We start from the raw sequence: 18,909 nt of genomic DNA, 5'->3' as shown, positions 1-18,909 counted from the left end.
GTTTACTTTGTTTAGGATTGCCTTGGTATGTACATTGTGGAATGTTTAAAATATATTATGTAGAATTACCTTCATATAGAATATGAAATACTGTCTGCTCTTTTCTACCTGCAATGTACTACAGTATTAGGCCACAGGATGTTACACACTGGTCATAGCCTTTGGGAGGATCTGTAGACAGGCAGGGGTTAATGGCCAATGTGATTATCCGGATCTTGTGATCCAGAGCTGTGCCATGAATAGGTGCCTTTCATGTGCAGTGTGAAGACTGCGTCTCAGCTGCTGGTGCCGTCTGAAAACCACCCCTCTGCACATCTTGGTAAGTTGAATCAAATGGAGTGATTACTTTGTAAGGATCTGTTTATAATGTGTGTGTTTAGAAAATAATGTTCGCCTGCGTAAGAAACCTTTTCACGGATGTTCCGTATCTTGACTAATCTGAGTACTTTCCTGCACTTGTACCCATTTTGTTGGATGCAGATTATATTAAGTTCACTATACCAACATACTTTGTCAAGGACAATAATTGTAAAACGTTTTGGTATTAAATGCATTAATAGGCTACACATTTAATCGAGGGATTTGCGGGCGAATGCGTTTGGTGTGTTTTCTAATACAGTGCGCCATTCATTGGCACCTATGACCTCCAACACAACCCAGATCGAACAGTGAAATAGTAGCACGAGTGCTGGCACCACTGATGACCTACTGGGTGTTACAAAGGTCAACAGATGGTGGCTCCACGTTGTAATGGTGTCACTACGCGGTGATGAAAACACCTTCAACGGGAGAGTTAGCCTACCCGGTTGAGTTCCTAACCAGACAATGTTTAATTGTTTGTGTAATTGTTTTAGGTGCCGTCTGTTACCCACTCGGCATTCAGTGACTGTTGTAAAGGTGAAATGGAGCTCTGCATTTCCGTTCAGTCTCTCTGCTCAGTGATTGATTCATGCTGAGAGCCAAACAGTCTTTGAAATATATTCCAGTTCTGTAGTAGTGCTAGATTGAGCGGGACGGTTGTAGTGGAACTAATAGAAAGTTCTAAAGGTGCCAACTCTGTAGTACTGAAAATGGAACCAGGTTTTCCCAGGACATCAGCTGAGCTGATAAAACTCTGGTCAGTCAATTACATGAACTGTACTTAGGTCCTGCTCCAGCCCTCTTCTCAAAAAAAAATTCTAGGGGCCATCATCTAAATGGTGGAGAGAAGTATTTACACTGTGTTTTACAGTTTGTTTACTGCTATTATACACTTGTAGCTGTAAGGTATAGGGAAAAACAGTTTTCAAGGACAGTTATACTGAAGAACTTGCTTTGTGGTGGAGAGAAATTGACTCATTATTTTCATGCGAATCTACACATTTTGTCACAGGCTAGTAAACTTTTGAAATGTTGTAACCCATTTAATGCATAGAAAAAAATGTGACATGGGACAGAAAGAGAAAGAAAAAAGCTGTTTTAAACCAAAACAACATTTAAAATAATCTTCAGATTGTTTTCAGCTCAATTCTACACATTTTTCCATGATTTTAATCAGTGCCTCTCAAACTAGGAGTCATTAACCCCCCAAAGAATGTGTACTGTACATATAACAAGGATTACACAAGTAACCTCTGGTGGGTAGCCACAATGCAGTCTCAACAAACATTTAGCAACAGGTTTTGTGTGCAGTTGTGTCTTATTGAGGTTTATGGTTTACATATAACTAATGTCCGCTTGCTCGATCTACTACAAATAAACGTTAGAAATTATAATATTATTTGCATGGTGGGGTCGTAAAAATTAATCAATATAGAAATTCGGTCACAGGCCAAAAAAAGCTTGGTCAACAATTAGCTGTTTGGCAGCTTGTTCATGCTTAATGGCTGGAAACTGGTTTTTGTCAATGTGCTCAGTTACTAAACCGTAATGCCTGGTTGTTTTGATTTGAGGGTGGATATCAGAGATTGCAGCGCCATGTATCTGAATACCCTGGTAATCTGGGTAGTTGGCACAGAGGAGTGAGGTGGCTATAGGAAGGCCTCATAGCCATGGAAACCGGAGGGCCTCCAGTTGCACCAGGCCAGCTGGGTCAGACGGGCCCAGTGCTGGGACTTAGGAGTCTCTCATTTGCCTACCAGGGCTTACTAGAGATCCCCTATGAAACCATACTAGCCCAGCAGGACACCCTGGAAGTGTTAGACCTCAGCTACAACCTGCTTGAGGAGTATCCTTTTATTAGGAGCCTCGTTCACAAATGGCTAAATTACAAAGATACTATCCATATATTACACATAAGCACGAACAGTTTCTCACACATGTGCGCCATGGCACAATGTACGCATATTATGACACCCACTGACACGAACAGTCTTCCTGGCCATGTTTCTCCTCCACTCGCCTGTCAACGGAGCCCAGCCCTACTGGTTGAACTGGAGAAGCTCAGCACTCTGATCCTGGACTGCAACAGCTACTCGTCCCATGTAAAGTTCCCCTACATGCCTAGTGTCACCACTGTGTGCATCAACAAGAACAAGATCAGCAATCTGCCCATCTTTGTGGAGGAGATCCGAACCAAGTTCCCCAATATCAAGTAAGATTGGTTTCACTAAAGCCATTGGGGCATTGCATGTGACAGATGTTGCTATTTTCGTTTGTGTGTGGGTGGGTGGGTGCATGCGTGTATGTGTCTGGGGTATAATGATTTCGGTTAAAGCCAACTCAATTTTTCTTGTCATTCCAAACTGTGTTCTGGTTCAGTAGGGCTGATCGGTCATTCAGTTGCTCAGTCATACAATACAATGTATAAAAACATCCGACCGAAACAAAAAAGAAAATTTTAATTGTTGTTGCCCGACCTAGCGTGTGTGTTTACTTCATATAGGATCCTCAGCATGATGAACAATGAAGCAGCACCCAGCTACTTCAATGGCGGGAGTCTGACCCAGTACATCGACTATCGGTGAGCTTGAGTGAACACAGCCCTAAATCTGCATCTTTCCTGGTCAGGTGCCTTTAGATAATAATGACATGTTATGCAATGGAGCCTAATGAGATTCTGTTACTCAAAACAAGTTAAACTGAGGGTACCTGAAGGAACAGATTTTTATTAAAAGTGTAGTAGGCAACTCTTCAGGAGTCAGTACATTAGGACAGCAAAGGCACGTTTTTACACACAAAAACTTGCTGTCGGTGGTTCCAAAACAGTTCTGGAGCACTGTAAAATCCACATCAATACAAATCCATCCTCATCAACTGCCTACTACACTGATATTCGACAACACACTCACGACTAACAAAGCTATAATGGTTGGGAGCTTCAACGGGTCACTTTGTCAAGGCTGGTGATTCGAATCGCTGCTTCCTAGGGAGGCCTTTCTAAGAGCACCTCCATTTCTCCTGTTGAACTGTCTGCCTCTGTTTTCTCAGTGCCCATAGCCTGCCTTTTTAACCTTTCATTATAAACATTTTAAATCCATTAGGATCGGAAAGCTGCTGCAGTCAGTCCACTTTTCTGATCCTATTTTCTGCTTATATTAATAATGTTGCACTTCAGTACTTATTGTAACTCGCTAGAACCACACTTCGACCATGAGAAGAAGTCTTAGAAGAAGGTGCCTTTTAGGGCATTTTGCAGCTAAGAATGAATTATTGTAAATGCAAGAATGTTTTTTTTAGGGGCAAAATGCCCTACAACGCAGTATTTCTTTAAGACTTCTAATGGTCAAAACAAAGCAATGGTGTTCGATGACTGCCAGATGGTGATAAAGTGCTTCACTGGATTTTCTTCTGTCCCTCAAGGAAGTGGGTCTTACACTGCATTCTGTCTTCAGCATTGCCTAATTTTTTCTATTTTTTTGCAGTTTCACAAGATATTGTATACCTTTTGGACAATGGGAAATTCTTGAGAATTTTTCTTCTACTATTGTGTATTTGTATTGGTGTTATATAGTGTTTGTTTTTTTACAAGTAAATAAACACTTACTGCCCAGGTAAATAGCTTTAAACAGTTTTCTTAGATGTTTGTATGGTCCTGTATATTCTGGCAATATGCACTGGTGTCATTAAATGAAATAAAGTTATCTGCTTAATACCGTATATACTTCACCCACAAACCTGTTCCTTCTTTTATATACTTCACCCACAAACCTGTTCCTTCTTTGAACCATACAGGCAGTATGTGATCAGTCAAATCCCAACCCTGAAGATCCTAGATGATACTGAAGTCCTGGGGAAGGAGAGAGCACAGGCAAAAAAGACCTACAGGATGCAGAGGACAAGGGAAGGCAGCAAAAGGAAGAAGGAGCTCCATCGTTAAACCCTCCTTAACACTTCTGCCTCATTAACTAATGTCAGAAAGAGTGAAGGTTGTCCCTCAGTGTCTTAAGTCAGAAAGCATGACAGTCGTCCAACACTTTCTGAAGTCAGATGCCACAACAGAGACATCCCTCGTTGTCTTATGTCAGATAGCGTGACAGACATTCCTCAATGTCTTGAGTCAGACAGCATGACAGACATCCCTCATTGTCTTATGTCAGATAGCGTGACAGACATTCCTCAATGTCTTGAGTCAGACAGCATGACAGACATCCCTCATTGTCTTATGTCAGATAGCGTGACAGACATTCCTCAATGTCTTGAGTCAGAGTGTGTGACAGACATCCCTCATTGTCTTGAGTCAGACAGCATGACAGACATCCCTCGTTGTCTTATGTCAGATAGCGTGACAGACGTTCCTCAATGTCTTGAGTCAGACAGTGTGACAGACATTCCTCATTGTCTTGAGTCTGATAACATAAGAAACATCACTCATTGTCCTAAATCAGATAACGAGACAGACATCCCTCGTTGTCCTAAATCAGGTAACAGGACAGACATCCCTCGTTGTCCTAAATCAGATAACAGGACAGACATCCCTCGTTGTCCTAAATCAGATAACAGGACAAACATCTGTTTTTGTTTCAAGTCAAATATTGTGACAGATGTTCAAATAGTGCCACAGAAGTACCAAAAATAAAAAAATATATGAGGTATAACAAGGTGCCAAAGTAAATTTCCAAAGTAAATATACTCTCTGTATATAATATATATCCTAAAATGCATCCAAATGCATATTTAGGAAATGCTTCCATATACACACTGACGCCATGTGGCATGGAACAATGACTGCTGTCTGTCTATCTGAACTTCATTAAAGACTTAGGAAGGTGACAAAAATACTATACATTCTAGTGAATGACTATTATTTTATGGCAAACTAGCATCAGTTGCAAACCCATTATATTGTCAACATCTGTCAAAACTGAAAATGGGATAATTTTTGTGATTTTCTATGTACACTGGGAATTTATCTTATTAAAGAGATGAAGGGAAGATATTCCATTTAAATGGTGAAAAACTGTTTTGACAAACTACCTTTGCTGACAAGTAAATAATTAAATGTCACAACATTATTTCCTTTTTCATTTGTATGTTATGTTGCTTTGGCAGACATTTTGTCAGCATGACTATCAGTACTTTAGTCTATTGTAAATTCATATTTTAAAGAGTGAATGACTAGATTGGGCATAAACAACAGACATGGTAGACAAAGTGTTTCCTTGTGTCTTTGTTGTTTATTTGAATAGTATACATATCTTTCTTGAGGCATATGACATTGGAAAATTAACGGACCTTCATTAGTTGCAAATATTGTTCAACACAACATCAGATATTTTGTGTAACTTGTGAGACCTTTTTCTGCGCTAACACGTTAGCCCCGCCAGACAAAATCTATTAAGCTATAGGTGATCTATAATATTATTATACAAATAATTCCAAATTAGTCGGCCTTGTTTGGTTTGTAAGTTCATACAAACATTCAAAAATTCAATAAAAACAAAACGCAAGTCACTCCCTCAAACTGTCACTGGTTGGATGTGCAGTATTGGATTGTGCTTTAGAACCATGCTTGGATTAGATCGTTGGCTGAATTGTTAGGTAATCACCAAGTGGTGATAATCACCTCCATTAACAAAAGGAATAATGGATCTAAAGGCTATTCAGCAATTTGGAATGTGGCCAATGGAATGGGTGGAGTAAAACACCAGCAACAATTGCAAATACAGAGTGCCCCTTGATTTCTTTGCATATAATCATTCTATAGAGTCTCCTGAACATTTCCTACAATACATTCACTGCGGCGTATAGAATAGTTTTTTTTTTATAGGCCAATATGTATTTCATATGCATTGAGTTGCATTGTGGCCAATGGTATGAGCGCAGTAAAACACCAGCAACAATTGCAAATACAGAGTGCCCCTTGATTTCTTTGCATATAATTACTCTATCCACCTTCCTTGACATTTCCTACAATACATTCACCGCGGCGTATAGAACAGTTTTTTTTTATAGGCCAATATCTATTTCATATCCATTGAGTTGCATTGTGGCCAATGGGGTGGGCGGAGTAAAACACCAGCAACAATTGCAAATACAGAGTGCCCCTTGATTTCTTTGCATATAATCATTCTATAGAGTCTCCTGAAAATTTCCTACAATACATTCACTGCGGCGTATAGAATAGTTTTTTCTGTATGAGTCAATATGTATTTCATATCCATTAAGTTACATTGTGGAAAAAGAGGGTGTGGAAATATTGTGTTGCTAGATGTAGCACACTGTTCCCCATGATTAGACAGGTTTGTCTTACTCTACACATTCTCCTGGACATTTCCTACACTACTTTCTCTGTGGAATATTCAATAGTTTATTAGTTATGAGGCAATATGTATTCCATATTCTGTCATTGGCATTGTCTGAATTTTACCCATGGGACGTGTTTTAACACCCACTAACACTCACTTTTTATCGAAATTACTCTTAAATATGATCATATTTGAATTGTTGTCAATGTTTTGAGAGGTACATGTTCTCAAACAATTAATAAACTAAATTTATCTCAGTTTTTAAGTAATTCGTTGGTCTCTTTTATTTTGAAAAATTCCAGATTTTTGTGACCCGGAAGTGTTTCTTTAATGTTGCTCACAAGACGCAGATCTTGGACCCCTACGCATTGGGGTGCTATTCATATTTTACCGTGTCACGTGCACGGAAGCAACAGTGCTTGCCTGCTTGAAATGAGAACAGTAGTGGTGACTGGTTCAACAGCCTTGTCAAACTCTACTCCCTTCCACTTGCTAACGTTGCTCTGAACAAAAGTGGTATGTGTGAACTTATTTTTGCTAATATTTGGTGTCTTGACTATGCTTTCAAAGTTAAATAACTGCATTTCTTGGTGAGTGATGTGCTACGTCTTCAAGATAGCTGAACTGCATTTCTCGTTAAAGTAGCTAGCAAAATACGTTTGCTAGTTAGCTTAGTAGTGTGAAAGCTAGCAAGTTTAGCCAACCTTTGCTAGCTAGTGATAATTAAGCCCTACAGTGTATTCTTTATTAGAATAAAAGTTTGACAGGCAGAAAGGAAACATTAGTGGCTAGCTTAGTTGATAATTGTCTAGTGTGTGAAGGTGATGTAGAGAACTGTTGTCTTCCAAGTTCAGTAACTTAATCGTTTAATTTAAATGTCTTTAGAGACATTTCTAAAAGTAATAGACCAAACACGATCTTGCTGTAAGATGCGATCCATTATTGAATCAATGTAATTTAATGTTTAATAACATAGGCACGATATTGCCAACATAGCACGGATGACAGCTGTTCTTACGGTATCGGCATTCAGGATTCCAACCACCCAGTCTGTAATGGCATTCATAGTCCCGCGAGTTTTACACTTCGGAATTACATTTAGTTACTTTTACTATTTACTCAACTACATGACATTAACTGACACTTATCGGAGAAAAGCAATACTAGTAATACTGTAATTATTTCAAATGTTGGGAGTTAGTTGATGGAGACTGTAAAACAGAGCCGTTCCAGGCGTAAGTGCAGAGGTTTTTTTACTGTCATGAGTTCACTGTTATCCCAAAATGTGTGTGTGTATGTATGTATGTGAAATATAACAAGGTGACTCGTCAATTCATAATGACTTAACTGTTATTCCACCTGCCGCTATGCGTTTCATACAATTATATTATTTCTGATTGTCCTTAGACTGATACAAAATGTCACTTTCTTATCAGACTTCCACCTTTAGCACATGCAGGCAGCACAGTCTCTTTGACCTCCAATTACACCCGTATTCATGTAGAAGTGGTCTGACTGATTTAACTGACTGATAATGTTTGCAATCTTTGTTTCAAAAATAGATATTTTTATTCAGAAGCAAAAAAGATAGCAGGCAAGTTTACTTTGACTTTTTTTACAAACCATAGGAAAAAAAACCAAAAATTGAGAGGACTGTAACAAGGGAAAATGGGACACAAGAAAATGACAAAAGAAAGAAAAATAATTCCTGTCACTCTGTCCAGTGCTCCCCACCCCAGCCACTCTGTCCAGTGCTCCCCACCCCAGTCACTCTGTCCAGTGCTCCCCACCCCAGCCACCCTGTCCAGTGCTCCCCACCCCAGCCACTCTGTCCAGTGCTCCCCACCCCAGCCACTCTGTCCAGTGCTCCCCACCCCAGCCACTCTGTCCAGTGCTCCCCACCCCAGCCACTCTGTCCAGTGCTCCCCACCCCAGCCACTCTGTCCAGTGCTCCCCACCCCAGCCACTCTGTCCAGTGCTCCCCACCCCAGCCACTCGGTCTTCCTATTATGCACCAGATGATATTGCAATTAATAACACTGTAGCAGGCAAGTGCACAGATCTGTATCCTGTTGTAGCTGAAGGGACATAGCTGGGGCTGCGCTTTCTTATCCATGACAAAATGTTTTCACCAAACTGGTATAACAAGTATTTCAAAAGTAAAGTTGCAGACTCCAGGGGCAGGGTTTGGCTACTGGCAGGCTGGAAGGGAGAATGCCTAGCTGCTTTCCTATGAAGGGTGATGAATGAATGGATTAAACATCTCCTTGCATCTTTTCATTATGCAATCATGTAATACTGTACCTGAGCTCAATGCATTGTTGCTTTGATATGTTGAAGCTTCAACCACACTGAAACATGGTTACGCATGCGAACTAAAGATGTTTTCACATCTTCCGCAGTCACTGATACTGCAAATTATAAAGGAAACTAAAAGGGTTACTGTCTGAGGGCCGTAGCACCATTAGGATCAAAGTGGTTGGTTCCAAAAGTTGGTTTAAGTAGCTGATTTAATGAGCGCACCTAGAGTGTGCGTCTTCCCACCCTGGGTGGGAGCGTCTCTGGGTGGGAGCGTCTCTGGGTGGGAGCGTCTTCGAACCATCAGGCTAAACTGTGTAAAGTAGCTCCTGTTGATTGTGTAGGCAGTCGGGGACCTAACTGTGCCTTTGGTCGTTTCCTCCAGGTAACCCCCGGTGTATATGAGAGAGAGGGAGGTGGTCTGCAGTCATGAGCAATCCGTTTGCACACTTAGTGGAGCCTCTGGACCACAACAAACCGGACCGCAAGTTCTACAACCTCTTGAAGCTCAGAGACCCGAGATATGGTAGGACCTACAAAAAATATACGCATTTGTTTATGTGCACTGTTGGTCTACTGGCCGAATGTTCAGAAATAATCGACTGTACGCTTGATACGGAATGTCTGCCCTTCTCCTGTAGACCGCCTGCCGTTCTCCATCCGCATGCTGCTGGAGTCGGCCGTGAGGAACTGTGACGGGTTCCTGGTGAAGCAGTCGGACGTGGAGAGCATTTTGAACTGGGAGCAGACCCAGACCCAGAGCGTGGAGGTGCCGTTCAGACCCGCCCGGGTCATCCTGCAGGACTTCACGTGAGTCCGACCGCAACCGGCGTTGGGCACCGCTGGTGCCCCTCGTGTCAAATCAGGAGGAATCTTCAAAGCTGTAATCTTTAATGTAGAAACGAACACGACTGAATTTACATCAACACGACAGGCACTGTTTTGTTTTTGTTGACAGATTGTCACATGGCAATGACGTTTTTCCACTGTAGTAGATTCCAGCTTTAATGCATCCAGCGGTAGTAGCTGCCTTTTAACCAAGTTAGGGGATTTCTGTTCTGTGTTGTCACATCTGTTTCTATCCCCTTGCAGTGGTGTGCCTGCTGTGGTGGATTTTGCCGCAATGCGTGACGCTGTGGCGAATCTAGGAGGAGATCCCGAAAAGATCAACCCAGTCTGCCCAGCGGATCTCGTAATTGACCATTCTATCCAGGTGGACTTTAACAGGAAGTAGGTCTGGGTTGGTCAGATTTTTCGCAGGGCAGGGTTTTGCTTTATCCACGGTTTGTGTTCTGACATTGCTGTGAATATCTTTTGCAGAGGTATTGTTGTCGATAAGAACTTTGAATAGCGGTAATGTCAGGTCACTAAAGTACTGTGGGAAACATTCTACCGTCTACAACATATTTATAAAAACAAATAGGCCCATGTGTAGACAGTGGTGTGCTCTGTACATTGTGCTGATCTAGAGGACTTTGCTCTGTGTGGCTTGGTGATGCCTGTAGGTTACGACATCGCTGTAGGCCACCAGTCGTAATGACACTGCATAAAGCTGAAGTCATGACCTCTAAGTTGTGACAGCTTAGTCTCTGAGCTAATATGTTACAATTTTACAATGGGTGGGTTGAAATCTGGATGCTGATTGGTTAAAACTGTGTTAGGTTCAGTGTCAAATCTGTAAGTTATTACTGTTAAAGCTATGACTGATGAAATGCCCATTTACTGTTCCATCTCACTACATGACCCAGTGTTTCATCAGCCCAGCCAGCCCATATAAAAATGTTTTTCTCTACTGTAAGAAAGCATCCAAACATTGTGTCCCTTTATGAAACAACCCATTCCAGTTCCCAACATTTATATTCTCTAACACAGATTGCGATGGCATGCATTTAAACGTAATATTTATTTCACCAGGACTGACAGCCTCCAGAAAAATCAGGACTTGGAGTTTGACAGAAACAAAGAGCGATTTGAGTTCTTAAAGGTATCCTCACCCTCTGTCTATTATTCAGAATTGGTACTTTTAAAGGGGCCACACAATTATTTGACTCTCCGTTTAGTTGCTCTCATATTTCAGGTGTCTTAATGTCTGTAATGTCTACGTGCTTTGATTGCAACTTCACCTTGCTTGAGGCGATTGGCATCCATATAAACATCCAAAGCTCTCTTTCGATCTTCCTGAACTGTCGTTGTTCCACAGTGGGGCTCCAAAGCGTTCCGCAACATGCGCATCATTCCCCCCGGCTCGGGGATCGTGCACCAGGTGAACCTGGAATACCTGGCCAGGGTGGTGTTTGACCAGGAGGGCTTCTACTACCCCGACAGCCTGGTGGGCACGGACTCTCACACCACCATGATCAACGGCCTGGGCGTGCTGGGCTGGGGTGAGGATTGGCTCGTTCTCTACACACCGATGGAAAGCGGAATGTGACTGACTGTAAACAATTGCTGATCGCCCACGTGACAGCGTCACTCCGCTGTTTTCCGTTCCCCTGTGATCAGTGCATGAACGAAGATATTTAAGCTCAACATGATGTGTTGCTACCGGACTGTCCTTGGAACTGGACTAAATCCTGCGTGTTTTGCTGTAGGTGTGGGCGGGATTGAGGCCGAGGCCGTCATGCTGGGCCAGCCAATCAGCATGGTGCTCCCTGAAGTCATCGGCTACAGGCTGCAAGGTGCCCCCGACAAGCTCATCACTTCAACTGACATCGTCCTTACTGTGACCAAGGTAATTCATGGAATCCGAAAAAAGTTCAGTTGCATGTCAAATATGAATACCTTTTTCTCTTAAGTGTCGCGTTCCCTTTGCCCACAGCACCTGCGCCAGGTCGGCGTCGTGGGGAAGTTTGTGGAGTTCTTCGGCCCGGGTGTTGCCCAGCTGTCCATCGCCGACCGTGCCACCATCGCCAACATGTGCCCAGAATATGGAGCCACCGCAGCTTTCTTCCCTGTAGACCACATCAGTGTGCAGTACCTGGAGCAAACAGGTCCTCGGGCCTAACATGACCTCCACGTATCTGTGATTTCAATACACCACACTATCGGTTCTGACGGAAGGCGATGCAGCGTTACACAGGGTCTCTTTCACGTGGCACACCTCCAAAGGGCTTTTGGATGTTAAAGCACCTACTTAGCAGAGTCACTTTTCTACTTTTGTAACAGAAGTTGTTAAAAAAAAAAAAAACATTTTAAATTGTCTATATGAGGCTGGAGATTTTTAGCGCTGAGAGAACAATAGCCGTTACCTTTCTGTGTCGAAGTTGGCTTTTACCACATCACTTCCGTTTGCTCTGTTCCGTCTCCCAGGGAGAGATGCTGAGAGACTGGACTACATCACTAGGTACCTGAAAGCGGTCGCCATGTTCAGAGACTACAGCAACACCTGCCAGGATCCCAACTTCACTCAGGTACGTTATTCTCTTTAAAAATAAAAAATGATAATCTGGTCATTTGTTAGACGACAGTGAATGGACTGCGCATGCCTAGGATGACTTGGAAAGTGATTGTCAGGTCTCTCTTCTTTTTCACCTCCTTTGTGTTCTGTCTCCTGTCGTTCTCTCCACTCACTCCGTGGCAGGTGCACGAGCTGGACCTGAGTACCGTGGTGCCGTGCTGCAGCGGGCCCAAAAGGCCCCAGGACCGGGTCGCCGTGTCCGACATGAAAACAGACTTTGAGGCCTGCCTGGCAGCTAAGGTAACAGCAGCTCCATCAGCCTCTCAGTCTCCTGTTGGTATGCTGGAATATGTGTCCATCTCCTTTAGCCTTTATTGATGTCTGAACAAAGTTGGTAAAGCTATAAAGCATGCCGAGTACGAAAGACTGATAGCAGCATGCAGCATTTTAACATCCATCCGATTCAGTTTACTATGGATTTGGAAGGATCCCATCCTGGTCTGAATGGGGAATGATGTCATCTCTCCCAACTCCGTGGGTGATGTGTGTCAATGATGTCGTCTCTCCTGACTCCGTGGCTGATGTGTGTCATTGCAGCAAGGCTTCAAGGGTTTCCAGGTAGCCCCTGAGCGACGCAACGCGGAGGTTTCCTTCCGGTACAGTGACCAGGAGTACAGCCTCTCCCATGGCTCCGTGGTCATCGCCGCCATCACCAGCTGCACCAACACCAGCAACCCCTCCGTCATGCTGGGAGCTGGTATGTACCAGGTCATCCTGGGCTGGGTGGTTGTCATTAAGCACCGAACTGAAGGGGGGGGAAAAACTGCTTAAAGTAATTAGAAAATGATTTGGGTCATTTTGATGTATTTGACCTTGATCCTCAGGGCTCCTGGCTAAGAAGGCCATCCAGGCTGGTCTGAGCGTGAAGCCCTACATCAAAACCAGCCTGTCGCCCGGCAGTGGAGTGGTCACCTATTACCTGAAGGCGAGCGGCGTCATGGACTACCTCTTCCAGCTCGGGTAAGGCACACCATCCCGACGACTGACTGCTGGTCTGGGGACGGAAGAGCTCGTCCTAAGTCTTCTCTAGCTCCTCGTGTTCTTCAACGGTCTGTAACGGTTCTTAAAAAAAAAACAGTATTGGTGTTGTCTTTTTCCATCTGTCAGGTTTGAGGTGGTAGGCTACGGCTGCATGACCTGTATAGGCAACAGTGGACCCCTCCCGGACCCTGTGGTGGAGGCCATTACTCAGGTAGCTACTAACACTAACGTTTACACCCCCCCTCCCCCCCCCCCCCCATCAGTCCATCTTCTCTGGGATGCCTAATGTCTACTCTGTCTACCATTCTCTTCAAGGGAGATCTAGTTGCCACGGGGATCCTATCGGGTAACAGGAACTTTGAGGGGCGTGTCCACCCCAACACACGAGCCAATTATCTGGCCTCTCCCCCGCTGGTAATCGCATATGCCATTGCTGGCACTGTGAGGATCAACTTTGACACAGAGCCTATCGGTATGTGTCCTCAAACCTTGGCAGTGGTTGTCTTGTTAAACCATACAGCAGTCAAACGGCGTTCTCTGCAGTCTTAATTCATATATACACACACATACTGTAACTCAGTATATGAACAAAGACATTGACCTAATACCGTGTCTTTTTCTTTCGTTTTCTCGTCTCCTCTGGTTACGTGTCGTAGCTTTGAACAGCAAAGGGAAGGAGGTTTTCCTGAGGGACATCTGGCCCACTCGGGAGGAGATCCAAGCTGTGGAGAGAGAGTTTGTTATTCCTGCCATGTTTAAAGAGGTTTATGAGAAGATTGAGGTAAATGGCTCTGTGGACTGTTATATTCATACTGTGTGTGTATAATTATAGTATCTGCCATTCTGTAGACACTTTAATCCGTCATACAGTTTACTCATAGGTGGCATTAGGACCTCACAGTCTTTTGTTGTTTCAAGGGGCATGCTCGAACAAGTGGGCCCTTTTCTTTACTTTTCCCTCTGGTTTTGGTAGTGTGTTTAAGTTGATCACGGGGGGCGAGTAACTTGGGTGTCGACATGTCAGGCCTTTATTCGGGTTAGTGAACAGAGCTGGTGTTGGTGTTGTGGTTTGGTATGATATGCTGTTCTCCTCTGCATCCCCCCACAGAAAGTGAATGAACGTTGGAATGACCTGACTGCCTCCTCAGACAAGCTGTACACATGGGACCCCAAGTCCACCTACATCAAGTCTCCACCCTTCTTCAGTGGACTGGTACCACACCCTGGACTGAGTGCTCTAGTTGTTTGGTCTTTAAATTTGTACCACACCCTGGACTAGATGCTCTAGTTGTTCAGTCTTTAAATTGGTACCACACCCTGGACTGAATGCTCTAGTTGTTTGGTCTTTAAATTTGTACCACACCCTGGAATAGATGCTCTAGTTGTTTGGTCTTTAAATTGGTACCACACCCTGGACTGAATGCTCTAGTTGTTTGGTCTTTAAATTTGTACCACACCCTGGACTAGATGCTCTAGTTGTTCAGTCTTTAAATTGGTACCACACCCTGGACTGAATGCTCTAGTTGTTTGGTCTTTAAATTTGTACCACACCCTGGAATAGATGCTCTAGTTGTTTGGTCTTTAAATTGGTACCACACCCTGGACTGAATGCTCTAGTTGTTTGGTCTTTAAATTTGTACCACACCCTGGACTAGATGCTCTAGTTGTTCAGTCTTTAAAATGGTACCACACCCTGAACTAAATGCTCTAGTTCGATTGTCTTTAAATTTGTGCCACAACCTGTGCTAAATGCTCTAATTGTTCGCCCTTTAAATTGGTACCACACCCTGAACTAAATCTCCAAGTGTGATGTCTGTCTTATCTCCCCACTGCAATGTCAGGTGACATTGTTGTATCTCAAAAGAATAGTTGTGAAAGTGCAGCTGTCTTCTATCCTTCCCTTGACCATAGTCTCTAGGAAAGACCATTGTTCTGACTGTAAACCCACGTGGTTGTGGTCACTCATGTTCTTTCTCATCTTCTGTGTTTCACTCAGACCAAGGAACTGCAGAGCCCTCGGTCCATCACAGATGCCTACGTGCTGCTGAACTTGGGCGACTCTGTGACCACGGACCACATCTCTCCTGCTGGCAACATCGCCCGCCAAAGCCCTGCTGCACGCTACCTGACCAGCAAAGGGTGAGAGACGGGCTGGGCGGGCGCAGACTAGTTCACATTCCTAGTAAAGCTCCTCTGGTCGGGGTAATGTTAGTCTGGCTGACTACAGCTCCCTGGGTGTGTTCACGTGGTTCGCTGTCAGCAACGCCAGTGTGAAAAGGACCAGCGCTGGATAGTTTGGGTTTGCAGTATTGTGGGACCTGTTTATTTTCAGCCTGTTTGGAGGTCTAGTTACGTGACCGTGGTGTCATTTGAGTCTCTTACCCTATGCCCTGGCAGATTGCACCCGCGTGACTTCAACTCTTACGGTTCTCGGCGTGGCAACGATGCAGTGATGGCCCGGGGCACTTTTGCCAACATCCGTCTCCTCAACAAGCTACTGAACAAACAGGGGTCACACACCCTTCACTTACCCTCCAATGAAACGGTAAGACCCCTTAAATCAATATACTCCTTTACATTACCTGATCATTTAATGATGTCATAAACGTGTATCCAGTTCAAAGTCTTCAGATAGTGTTCCTTTCTAGAATTCTGATATGATTACATTATCAGATAGGTAATGTAGTTCTTTTTTCGTATCGTCACTGAGTTGTGGAGTTTGGGGTTCACCCAGTATGTGACAGTGTCTTCCCGTTCAGTGGATGATATTCATTGTGCTCTTGGTGTGTGGTCCATTCCTCGGTAGCTGGATGTGTTTGACGCTGCTGAGCGGTACCAGGAGGCTGGCCTGCCCCTCATCATCCTGGCTGGGAAGGAGTACGGATCCGGCAGCTCCAGAGACTGGGCTGCTAAAGGCCCGTTCCTCCTGGTCAGTCCCGTTTCTAAAACCACAGCGTTATTTCACCTAACGATTCTCCGGCTGTACAGTGTCTGATGGAAATGATTGAACTTAGAGACGAGCCGGTACAACGTTATTCAGTATGTGAAACCTGTTTTATTGAACAACGATCATACAAAACGGCAGCATGCACATTAGGAACCTGTGACCCAACCCGCGGTTGTTTTGCGCCCTGCACCCCGCTCACAGGGCATCAAAGCCGTGCTGGCGGAGAGCTACGAGCGCATCCACCGCAGTAACCTGGTGGGCATGGGGGTGATCCCCCTGGAGTACCTGGCCGGGGACACTGCCGACAGCCTGGGGCTGACCGGACGGGAGCGCTACACCGTGGTCATCCCGGACACACACACACCCAGGATGGTTGTCGACATCAAGGTGGGTACCGCCCGTGATGGAATGATACTGGACCGTGGGGCGACACCCGACTGACCCAGGGCTCTGGTCGTTCCGAACGGAGGTTTAGCCGTTTCTAGGTGCATAGGTGGACCTCGCGATAAAAGGCACTTGGTCGATTCGGGTTGACTTTCTATGCTGTTTTTATACTACGGCTTTAGTAATTTGCGGTGTGAGATATAGCGGCCTTGTTTTGATAGCACCCTGTAATGTGCTCACTAAGGTAGATAACCTGTGGAGCAAACGGCATCGACCGAAGTTAATCGCGATTCCCTACAAATGTCCGTTCCCTCCCACAGCTGGACACGGGCAAGACTTTCAAGGCGAGGATGAGGTTCGACACGGATGTGGAGCTGACGTACTTCCACCACGGAGGAATCCTGAACTACATGATCCGCAAGATGTCGGAGAATAAGAGAGATCGGGTCGTCCCGTGCAGAACACCCGCGTCTGCCATGCGGATGGCCCCTCTCTCTTCTGTTTAAGTTGGCCATTCCATTTTTGTGTTATGTCTCCATTGGTTTTAGTGCGTTCATTGACCACAGTGCTGGTTTTCAGACTCAGTCTTTTGCGGAGTCAGAACCGCACAGTGCATTTAACGCTGCTATGATGAGATCAGCTGGGTTCAAATACTATTTGTTTCATCAAGGCCAGCTGAAGTATTTCTATATTTCTGAGCCTGGACTCTTTGTAAAATACCTGGGCCTTTTCCACACTACCTCCGCTTGGGAAAACCAGTGGTTCATCCACTTCATCCCTCCTTCCATCCATGATAAAATAAATGTCTCAATTATTATATTTTTTTCCCCAAAAAACTATTAAGCGGCCAAAGGATGGCCTGCAGTTCCACAGAATTTTTTTTGCAATGCTTTGCTTGGAGTGATTCATATGTTTCATGTCACGTCAGAGCTCCGGTCCAGTTAACCTGATTGGGTGTCTTGACCACAGTCAAGATGTTAGCTTTGTTAGTTTAATGCCATTCATTTGTCTTCTGGTGAGCTGGCGTAGACATTGGCTGCTTCTAAAAAGTGTTCCATTTTTGGCCAACATGTGGGGGCCATTTTGGAAGGCAACATTCTAAATGTTCTAGAGAAACATATTTGTTCTAAAGGGTGGACGTTTGAAAGGGTGGAGAGGCATTCTAAATGTTCTGTGCCAACCTTATACAATGCTAACGGATTCTGGTAGATCACTTTGTGTTCTAAAACACTAAATAAGGTGGTTGTCATTGTACTGAGAAAGATCAATATAAGTATTCTGATTGGATCCAAGTCGACTGTTTGCCTTATGGTTAAATTGACTCTCCTTTATTTGGGGTACAGTAAACTTTATTGTATGTGAATTGTTTCTTTGAGGCCTGTGTTGACGTTGCCTCCAAACTAAGGCATATTTCTACTAGACTTGAGAATTTGAGGCAGTGCAATTCCAACTACCAGGTGCCGTTGGCAATCCTGGCAATTGAGTAGAAATTCTCTAACCAGGATTTCTGGGAATGTTGGTAAGTTCCCAGAATTGTCCAAACCTATTGGGGGATGTGGCAGGGTGTTCATAAGATAACTAACTAACTAACTAACTAACTAAATAACTAATTAATTAGCTAGTAACTAATTAACGTGATCAAGAATTCCTAAATGCATTGTGTTTCTGACTGAAAGCTAGTGTTTGTTCTCTGTTAGCACTTAAAGATGCACTGTGGGATTTTAACCAAATTCTTATATGTTACAAATTGGATTTGTGACCTTTTTTTTGTCATGATACACAAAATTGCTAGCAGTACACACGCAAAAAACAAGAGCACCACTTTTGCTAGTACTGACTGAAATTATGCATGAACCGCAGTACAGCTTTAAGGCTTAATGGTCCTTTTTAAAATAAACTGTCCGGAAATAGAAATCCCTGCTCCATCCTCCATATTGCTTACACCTATCAAGGATATGTAGTGATCGATGTGAAAATGCTCCCGTGCACTTCAGTATATTACGATGTTATCAAATTATTGATACTTGTTAATCTGACTTAATGCATTAATTTCCTCCAAACTGAACTAAAATGTAACTCCAGTGCAGCGCTGTTGCATTGGAACATTTGCAGTCAGCACGACCTGTAGCACATTTGAAAATCATCTATGAATAAACCAGTACACTGAGACCGCTGAG

The 18,909-nt window shown here is 43.8% G+C and overlaps 2 protein-coding genes across 3 annotated transcripts; both read left to right on the top strand.

The window, feature by feature from the left end:
- Positions 1-233: 233 nt before the first annotated feature.
- Positions 234-6,008, top strand: LOC114830229 (U2 small nuclear ribonucleoprotein A'). 2 transcript variants are annotated; one of them, XM_029117298.2, is made up of 5 exons: positions 234-319; positions 1,932-2,206; positions 2,390-2,572; positions 2,864-2,941; positions 4,153-6,008. In XM_029117298.2, the coding sequence occupies exons 2-5, from the start codon at positions 2,031-2,033 to the stop codon at positions 4,295-4,297; spliced, it is 582 nt and encodes a 193-aa protein (XP_028973131.2). In that variant the 5' UTR covers positions 234-319; positions 1,932-2,030; the 3' UTR covers positions 4,298-6,008. The 2 variants fall into 2 exon arrangements, with proteins under 2 accessions (XP_028973131.2, XP_028973130.2); XM_029117297.2 differs by having other exon boundaries at positions 1,932-2,572.
- Positions 6,009-7,051: 1,043 nt separating this feature from the next.
- Positions 7,052-18,901, top strand: aco1 (aconitase 1, soluble). Its single transcript, XM_013140410.3, has 21 exons — positions 7,052-7,181; positions 9,349-9,489; positions 9,605-9,773; positions 10,056-10,193; positions 10,878-10,947; positions 11,164-11,347; positions 11,555-11,694; positions 11,782-11,953; positions 12,273-12,373; positions 12,544-12,660; positions 12,958-13,117; positions 13,245-13,380; positions 13,528-13,612; positions 13,717-13,873; positions 14,058-14,182; positions 14,510-14,614; positions 15,398-15,540; positions 15,799-15,946; positions 16,208-16,330; positions 16,550-16,735; positions 17,053-18,901. Exons 2-21 carry the CDS (start codon positions 9,393-9,395, stop codon positions 17,236-17,238), a joined length of 2,742 nt encoding a protein of 913 aa, XP_012995864.2. The 5' UTR covers positions 7,052-7,181; positions 9,349-9,392; the 3' UTR covers positions 17,239-18,901.
- Positions 18,902-18,909: the final 8 nt, after the last annotated feature.

The sequence above is a fragment of the Esox lucius genome, chromosome 24, assembly GCF_011004845.1.
Source record: "Esox lucius isolate fEsoLuc1 chromosome 24, fEsoLuc1.pri, whole genome shotgun sequence".
In the NCBI taxonomy this organism is placed as follows: domain Eukaryota; kingdom Metazoa; phylum Chordata; class Actinopteri; order Esociformes; family Esocidae; genus Esox; species Esox lucius.
The sequence above is the reverse complement of the archived record's forward strand: the minus strand, read 5'-3'. Positions and strand labels throughout refer to the sequence as shown.